This window comes from Chrysochloris asiatica, unplaced genomic scaffold (genome assembly GCF_000296735.1).
Source record: "Chrysochloris asiatica unplaced genomic scaffold, ChrAsi1.0 scaffold00096, whole genome shotgun sequence".
Classification (NCBI taxonomy): domain Eukaryota; kingdom Metazoa; phylum Chordata; class Mammalia; order Afrosoricida; family Chrysochloridae; genus Chrysochloris; species Chrysochloris asiatica.
Window position 1 is genome coordinate 5801915 of NW_006408614.1, and position 9671 is coordinate 5811585.

Below are 9671 nucleotides of genomic sequence, written 5' to 3' on the forward strand. Positions count from 1 at the left end.
CTTGAGTCCTTTATTGTGTATCCTGAGTATCTTACAAACTCCGCGACTCATCTTACAGCTGTATCAGACCATATTCTCTTGGGATTCTTAGGAGTTTTAATTGGCTAATTTTGGAAGTAGGGTGTCAAGCCTTTCTTTGTAGTCTGCCTTAGTCTGGGAGCTCCTCTGAAACCTGTCCACCATGAGTGACCTTGTTGACATTTGAAACACTGGTGGTATAGCTTCCAGCTAGACCTAGTCTAGAAATCGTACATTGGCTTAAACTACCTTGTCAATTCGTTAACCTTTTTTTTGTGCCTTCTAGGAGTCTTGGGTTGAGAAAGACTCTGAGGCTCTGTATGTTCTGAGCAGGAGAGAATGGCTTGATCAATTGTTGATGTCTGCTGTGGGTGTAAGGGCTGGAAGAAGTACTGGCAACTGCGGAGAGAATGGCTTGATCAATTGGTGATGTCTGCTGTGGGTGTCAGCAGTGGAAGGAGTACTGACAGCCACAGCCTCTATCGGCCTTGCTTTGTTTAATAGGTTGGAGGTAATGGGGTGGAGATGGAGGAAGAATAAGATAAACTATCAGTGTCGAATGAGGCGAAATGATCAGGTTAGAGGTAAGAACTGGAGAGCAAAGGTACCTCAGTGCATCTGACATAGATTGGGAGATGCCCAGAGAACCTGCAAGATTAAAATGTAGGCTCTGCAAAATTACAAGCATGTCCACACAAATCAGCATGTAGGGGTGATGCTAAATCTCCTATTAGATTCATGCAGTGAGGAGGCTCAGGACAGGGACACGTGGCTTGGAGAAAGACCTCTGGCAGGTGAGTCTGAAGAGGTGCTCAGGAGTGACAGAGCAGAAGGAGACTGTAGGTGAGTAAAGGAGCCCTGGTGGCTTAGTGGGTCAGTGGTTCAAGTTCAGCAGCTGCTCCATGGGAGAAAGATGAGACCATCTACCTCCATAAGATTTACAGAGCAGTTCTGTGCTGCCCTTGGGGTTGCTATGAGTCAGAATTAACCTGATGGCTGTGGGTTTGAAAATTTTTCTTTTGGTAGGAAAGAACCTGGAGGAGTGGAAGCAGGCTGTGGAGACAGTTGGACAAGGTCATGGAGTTCGTTCTTAGTCCCAGAACAAGAAATGTCCACAGAGACCCGTAATGGGTGATGTTTGATGTGGAGGAGAATAGCAGCGGTACAGAGCTTTGTACCCAGCTGCCCTAGAACAAAACAGTATGGAATGGATCCTTTTGTTCCCTTCCATGCTGTTGTGTGTGAGGGCTGAGACAAGGGTAGGGGTCAGGAGCCAGGAGCTTTGCCATGTCAACTCTGGTGTGGTGACAATTGCTGTTGTGAAGTCAGTCTGACACTTGGGGTCACTGTTTCTCTTCTTGTCTCCTACATTAAAAATCCTAGATTTGATGGGTTTCCTTTAAGAAGCAGTTTTGCTGACCTGGTCCTCTCTTAATTAAGCTAGTTCACACTTGTCAGGAAAAAAATAAATTCCAGCAACCAGGATGCTACCTGTGTTAACTATGTTTGGCATCAAAAACCTGTGTTCAATATTGCCTACCATGTGCTCTTGCCTGGATGACGATGTTGATTTGGAACTTCTAACAGGGGCAGTTGGTAAGCACAGATATAGGCGCTAAAGCCCTTTGTTCCACTACACAGACATCCCAAACCCGAAACCAAACTCCCTGCCAATGAGTGCATTACGAACACAGCGATCCATTATAGGGTTTTTGTGACTGTCAATCTTTGTGGGCACAGACAGCCTCATCTTTCTTCCTCTGAGCAGCTGGTGGATTTGAACTGTTTACTTAACAGCAGCCCAATGCTTAACCTACCACATCACCAGAGCTCCTTTACACATCATTGCTGATTTTTGTTTGCAATAGGATACATTCTATGGTTCGACCTTGAGATCCCTTAATCCCAAATGATGTAAAATGTGGTCCAGTGGTTGATGAGCATACCCCAGCTCTGACGTTCCATGGAGGAAACCAGTTGTCATTGAGTCTGTTCTGAGTGATGGTGGCGACCCCATGTGCTGTGAATAGAACTGATCTCCACAGGGGTTTCCAGGCTCTGATTTTTCTTTTCTTCTGAGACACCTTTGGGTGGGTTTGATCTGCCAACATTCTGGGTAGTACTTGAGCACTTAGGCTACCCAGGGACTTGAGAGAAGAGGTCATTTAAAATTTTTATTTAAAAATAGGCATTCTCAGTGCAGCGTTGCCATAGAGCCCCAGAGGGCTCTCCTGAAGATCTCTCTCTCGTTATGCCTGGGCTTTTGAAAATTATCACACCGAGGCTGGTCTGAGTGTCCTATGGCTGTGGGCCTCTCTGACTGGGGTCATAAAGAGGGAGTGGGTGGCAGGTGGGGCCTGTTCCAACCATGCTCATTTTACTAGACACCTGAAGAACACAAGGTTCTTGGTATCTGGTGTCATGCTTACTGGGATCACCCACATGTTCAACACCCCACCCCCACCCAGGGACCCCAATTCTGCTTCTAGCGCTCCTGATGGAATCTGCTTAAACCTGGGACCATTTTCACATTTGATTGGTGCCTGATTGTCCTCACCTCCTTTATCCACTCAAGTTCTATTTGTATTGACAAATGAATGAAAGGACATACAGCAGTCTTCGGGGGTATTGCAGATTTGGTTCCAGACCACCTCAATTAAGCCAAGTTTTGCAGTCAAGGGCATCACAACACAATTTCTTTAGGTTTCCCAGTGCATAGAGAAGTTCTGTTACCCTGTCCTGTGGTCTATGAAGTGTGAAACCTCACTGCCATCGAGTCAATTCTGACTCACAGTGAGCATGTACAGGGTTTCTGAGACTAAATATTCACAGGGATAGATCACCTCATCTTGCTCCTGCAAAGCACCTGCTGGGTTTGAACCTCTAACCTTGTGGTTCACTGTCTAAGGCCACCAGAGCTCCAAGTGTACAATAGTATTGTAAAAACTTTGGAACATTGCAAGGATGATGGCAGGAGTATGGCACAGAGACACCATGGTGTTGGAAAAGTGATACCAGTACACTTGCTTGACACAGGGTTGCCGCAGACCTTCAATTTGTAAAACAAAACAAAATTAAAAATTTGCTAAGTGCAACGAGCAAAGCTTACCTGTGTCCAGCCCAGCCTTGTTATTCAGGATTCCGTATTTGAACTCGGGGTCACTGTGTTTCTTCTTGTCTATAGTCTCATACAGTTCCGAATCCTGACTTAGCACTAATACATACTATGGCTGATTGTATCACTAAGACACATTGTCATCTCTCAAATGAACATGGTGTTGTCACAGTCATTGGAAGACGTGCAGAGGAGGGGAACGTTGGAGTCCCTGGACACTTGTGTTCCCAGCTAAGGTTGCACATGGTGACAATTTTCTTTCTTTTTCAGCTCTCGTCCAGTACATGAGAGCCTTTGCACAATTCACTTACTGTCAAATTCTTCCCTTTTTGTGCCTTTAGTTGGCTAAATGACACCAGTGTGAAATGGGCCCAAGCGTCATGCTGAAGTATTCCCTAGTTCCCTAAATGCAAGAAAATTTTAAGGAGATAATCCATGTGTTAGATCAGCTTCGCTCAGGCACGAATTACAGTAGTGTGGTTTGTGGGTTCAATGTAAGTCAGGGTTTTAAAACCGAAGCACACATGAAACAGGAATCCTGGTGTGACTCTATAGGATGAGCACTGGACCTCAAGGTTGGTTTGAACCACAAGGTTGGTGGTTCAAACTCACCAGCTCCGCCTCAGATTCCCTATGAGTTAGAACCGATTTGACAGCAGTTAACAACAACACACGAAACAAGGTCAGATGACTACTGACTGGCTGGTGAAGTGGTTGTGACTAGAGGCAGGAACCGAACTCAATATTTCCTCTACAACAACGGTTCAGTAACTACTAGTTGCATGGTGGTTAAAACAGTTGCCTGCTAACCAAAAGGCTGGCAGTTCAAACCCACCAGCAACTTTGTGGGAGAGAGATGGGGCAGTCTGTCCCTATAGAGAATGACAGCCTTGGAGACCGCATGGGCAGTTCTAATCTGTTCTGTAGTGTTGTTATAAGTTACATCAACTTGGTAGCAATGGGGTCGGGGGTTTTTAGTGGCTGAATAGTTGTGAATTCAGTGTTCAGGATGACTTTATAGCGTGTTGTTGTGTCATTAAGTGCTATCTAATTGGTTCCAACTCATAGTGGCCCTGTATAGGGGTTCTGAGCTGGTGGGTTTGAACTGCAGACCTTACAGTTAGCAGTCCAGTGCTTATCCTACAGTGCCACACCAGGACTTTTATATAACATAACTGTGAAGAATAATGAAGATCGATTGTACTTCTTGAGAAGTTGGTGAGGTCTCTTGACTCTCTTCGAAACCTAAGATTTCAGGATCTCTAAATCCCTGGTGTGGTGCTATGAGATAAACGCTGAACTACTATTCACAAGGTTGGACGTTCAAACCCACAAGCAACTCCTTGGAAACATTCTACTATGGTTGCTATGGTTTAGAACTGAGTCGATGGCATTTAATAAACCAACAAAACTTTCAAAAATATTTCTATATGATCTTTTTTTCTCTCAGGTTCACAGCATCTGTGTGAACCTTTTTTTTTTCCCCTATATAATCTTAAGATGAATCTTCTGTAGTTTCTCAGCTCACTGGTACATTTTATAAAGAGTCCTGATGTGGCTGTAGAATAAGCATTGGCGTGCTAACTGCAAGGTTGGCAGTTCAAACCCACCAGCTGCCCCTTGTAAACCCAATACAGGGTCACTATGAACTTGAACCAGCTTGACAGCATTTAACAACAACAACAACAGCAACAGGGTTGAAAAAAGGAACCCTGGTGGTTCACACAGTTAAGTGCTTGAATGCTAACCAGAAGGTTGGTGGTTCAAATCCACCTAGCACCTCCATGGGAGAGAAGACCTGGTAACTTGCTTTTATAAAGATTGCCTGTTACCATGGAGTCACTTCTGACTCACAACGACTCTAGGACGGAACAGAACGACCCCACAGGATTTCCAAGATTGTACGTCTTGACTGAAGCAGCTGCCACGTTTCTTCTGGGGAATGGTGGTGGGTTGGAACTGCCAACCTTCTGGTTAGCAGTCAACCACTTAGCCACTATGTTATCAAGGTTTCTTTCTAGAATCCAAAGAGACTACAACTTCAGAAACCCTATGGAGCAGTGTGTGCTGCCATGTAGGGCTGTTAAGGGTTGGAACCAGCTCATTGGCACAATGACAGCAACAACAATGGAGCTTCAATGAGATGTTGGAGAGAAACAACCAGCTATGATTTAGACCTCTAGGTCCTGACCACAAACGTTCTGTGGGTACGTGACTCAGCAATCCTGATCTGAGTTTCAGCTGCAACGTGGGGGTATATGATATTTAAATACCAGATGGACCCATGCTGGTGCGTTCCTTTAGTCAAACTGAGAAGTGCCACTTGTGTTTGGTGACTCTTTGCCATTGATTTCCCTACCTGGCACAAGCAAATCTGGAGACTTTTTCATCTGAGTTCACTGGGGGCTTTGGTCTTCTCTCTACCCCACCTCTCATCACATTTCATTTTAAATGTATTTAATGTCTGTCTTTCCTATGGAATAGTGGATTTGTTGAGAATCAACATTGCAGCTAATCTGGTTTTTGGGTCTCATGAGTCTAGAATTCCAGGTGCTCTCAGCAAACATGCTTTGAATGAAATGAAGGGATTAATGACTCCTAGCCCCAGTAGGATAAGCACTGGACTTCCAACTGCAAGGTTGGCAGTTCATACGCATCAGCCACTCCATGGAAGAAAGATGAGGCTGTTTGCTTTGGTAAATATTTAGTCTCAGAAACCCTGCATAGAGTTGGATTCAACTCAGTGGTGGTGGGTTTGTTTGTTTGTTTGTTTTTACATCACCTGAACACTGAATCCACGTTGGCAAGGAGTTGTCTAGTAACTGGTTATCCTTTTCCTTTTCATCTCAGGGCTTTCCTCACCCAGCTCTCTTCCCCAAAGTCATGCCTGGTACATACAAGCACACACCCGATCACAGGACACACCTGTTCTCACAGTGGCACATATAGCACCTCTGTGTAAATGAGAAGCAATGAAAAGAAAAGGTTCCTTGTGTCACAATGTTTTCACAGTAAATTCACAGGTCTCTGATGACTGTGCTCTGTTTCACTTCCCACAGTTGAGCTGTGCACAGCCCACACCACTGTGCATGGTAGCTTGAGTGGTCCGCACTTGTCCACACAGGTTGGACTCATTCCCTGTAAGAATCCATGAGCTCTTTTCCTTGATTTTGAAATGACAAAACAACCTTCTTGCAAACTCTTTTCCAGCCCCTCTGCAATAACCCCTCTGGGGTAGAGCTCCTTTGGCATTTGGAAGAGTAAGGAAAGTAGTCCTTGGCTGAAAAGAGCCAAGGGTAAAAAAATGAGTGACCACAAAACAGTCTGGCAGTGGTAGGTCATTCTCAGCTGCTGACATCCCCCTCTCTGTCCTCTCTCTGTGCTGCAGTGGTACATGAATGGAGTGAGTTACTTTACGGACCTGTGGAACGTGATGGACACGCTTGGACTTTTTTACTTCATCGCAGGGATTGTATTTCGGTAAGTTGTTCTCACTGTTTTTCCCAGCACCAGTTTTATGGGCTTTTCTTGGCTCTGTAGGATAAACCCTAGACTGTTAACACTAAGGTTGGTAGTTCAAACCCACCAGTAACTCCTTGGAGATCCTGTACAGGGCCCCTATGGGTTGGAATTGACTTGACGGCATTTAACAACAACAACAACTTGGAGGCAAAGAGGATGAAAAGGTCTTGAGAGGACAAAGATCTTGTTTTGCTCATGTGCAAAAACAAGACAGAGTAGCTCAAGCCAATGGGAGCCAGTATTTCACCGACTGGAGATTATTACAGAAGACCAGTGCAGCTGCCGCTTAGATGCGTAGCTTAGTTGGTGTTAGACTGTGTCGTCTCCTGTCATCTGTCAGTGAAGAGGAGCTATTTTTTGGGCTTCCCTTTGTTTCTGTAGAATTTTGGGAGAGTTGAGTTGGAGTTGAGGGGATGGGGGAAGCTGAGGGTGCTTCATAGCCTGAAGTCCATTATTCCCTTGGGTCCTAGATCATCGTCTAAAAAGATTCTCCAGATAGTGCAAGCATTCGTCAGCTAGTAGAAAAGCTAGTGGTTTGAAGCCACCTAGAGGTGCCTTGGAAGAAAGACCTGGATGTCTGGTTCTGAGAAACCACTGAAAAAGCCACTGATGACCCTATGAAGCAGAGTTCTACTAGGACACACGAGTCAGAATTGATTCAAAGGCATCTAGCTTAATCTTCTAAAAGATTGTATCTGCAACAGAACCACAATGTCTAAAAGGCAACAGAAAATTTCTGCTTATATGCAAAATATATATAAGATAGAGGAGCTCAAACAAATGAACTGGTGGTAGACCTAGAATTTCCACTAGAGGGAGCACCGGCTTTGGAACTGCCTGATAAAGACATCAGGAGAATGATATTGAAGTGCATCCAAATGTTCCAGAGAAAGGTTGAGGAAAATAAGGAAGAAGCCAGAAAAGTGCTACAGGAACATTCAAATCAGATACAAATAGGATTGAAACTAATTAGTAGATTGTATCTGTCCTTCCCGATAGAAACATTATTTCCTCTATCCTGGGCCAGGGTGTGTGGTGAGAAAAAGCCATCCAGAATTACCAATGAAGGCAATAAACAATGTACCAAACCCAAGCCAAACCAAACCAAACCAAGCCAAGCCAAACCAAGCCAAGTCAAGCCAAGCCAAGCCAAGCCAAGCCAAGCCAAGCCAAACCAAACCAAACCAAACCAAGCCAAGCCAAACCAAGCCAAGCCAAGCCAAGTCAGACCAAACTAAACCAAGCCAAGTCAAGCCAAGCCAAGCCAAACCAAGCCAAGTCAAGCCAAGCCAAGCCAAGTCAGACCAAACTAAACCAAGCCAAGTCAAGCCAAGCCAAGTCAGACCAAACTAAACTAAGCCAAGCCACTGCTATTGTGTCTATTCCAGCCCATAGCGACCCCTATAGAACAGTGCTGTTATTGTTAAGTGCTGTCAAGTCAGTTTTAACTCAGAGTGATCCTATATAGGGTTTCCGAGGAGCAGCTGCTGACCTCATGGTTCACAGACCAGTACTGATCCAACAGCACCATACCAGGATTCCATAGAGCAGAGCACAACTGCCCCTTTGGGTCTCCAAGGCTGTAAACCTTTATAGAAGTAGACTGTCTCATCTTTCTCCCATGGATCAGCTGGTGGGTTCAAAATGCCAACCTTTTGGTTAGCAACCCAGCACTTAACCCACTGTATTACCAGGGCAGCAAAGCAATGTACAGTTGATGTGACAGAGAAATTGGGGACTAGCTGCCCACCCATGCCATGACCCTCATCCCTCCAGGCCCACATTGGCCATGCCTTTCTCAATAGCTTTCAGTGGTAGTTCTCAGTTAGAGCTGAGCAGTGCATATGGGCTCTGGTTCAGAGAAGTCCAAGTATTAATATTCCCGCTGATTCAGAATGAGATGACTTACCACGAGTGCTCCCCCTGCAACTCAAAGGGGATAAGAACCCAGTTTTCTCCTCAAATAACCTTCCAGCCTGCGAGGGTTAATGGTCCTAGCATTTGAATCACGGGTGGTTTGACAGGATTTCTAGAGCATTCCACTTAGAAATCGCATATGGCTGTTCAGTGAACACATGGGCAAGTGTTTGACTAATTAAATGATGTGGTGTGATGAGCAGTTTCATTAGAGGAGATTTGGTGGGGTCAAGTCCCAAGTGGCTGGGGTTTGGGATCATTATGCAAACTCTGCAAGACAGGGTATGTAGCATGGATAGGATTGGGCTCCTGCACTAGGCATTTGAGGATGAAGGTCTAAGAACATGAACCTCTGAACACTCTGTTTTCCTGGCAGAATCTTAGATGTCTTTGCCCCTATGAGAGTCCACGATGTCAGAAAATTGTGGCCTTTGGCCTTCCGTGGCCAACAGCAGGCTGGCGTCCTCTCTCTGCTCCTCACTCTGTCTCAGTCCCCCAGTCATCAACTGTGGGGTTTAAAAAAAAAAAAAAATTTTTTTTTAAATTTTAAATGTCTGGTTCCTTTTAAAACCACAAATGTTTTGAAATTCTTTGTTGATAAAACATGAGTTCTGTTTCCCTTCTTTCTGTAGGCTCCACCATTCTAATAAAAGCTCTTTGTACTCTGGACGGGTCATTTTCTGCCTGGACTATATTATATTCACTCTACGGCTGATTCATATTTTCACTGTCAGCAGAAACTTAGGACCCAAGATTATAATGCTACAGAGAATGGTAAGAGGCAAGAATACTTGTAGACCTCACTTTTCACGATGCGCTCGGTAGTTTTTGCCGGGTACCCTTGAGTCTGTCTGACTCGTAGAAACCGTGTGTACAGTAGAAGCAAACACTCCCCAGGCCTGTACTCTCCTCACTATCATTCCTAGGTTTCAGTCCATGGTTGCTGTCACTGTGTCTGTCAGTCCATCTCATTGAGCGTCTTCCTCGTTTTCATTGACCCTCTACTTTACCAAGCATGAAGCCCTTCTCCTGGGCCTGGCCCTTCATGATGACAAGCTATACTTGCTATTATTGTGAAGTGTCGTCCAGTTGGTTGTGA

General features: G+C 44.9%; 1 protein-coding gene across 1 annotated transcript in view; it reads left to right on the forward strand.

Moving 5' to 3' along the window:
• TRPM8 (transient receptor potential cation channel, subfamily M, member 8) overlaps positions 1 to 9671 on the forward strand; it is a 107565-nt gene that overhangs the window by 60854 nt on the left and 37040 nt on the right. The window contains exons 17-18 of the mRNA XM_006866768.1: positions 6522 to 6613; positions 9205 to 9346. Coding sequence (XP_006866830.1) covers positions 6522 to 6613; positions 9205 to 9346 — 234 coding nt within the window. The remainder of the gene's footprint in view (positions 1 to 6521; positions 6614 to 9204; positions 9347 to 9671) is intronic.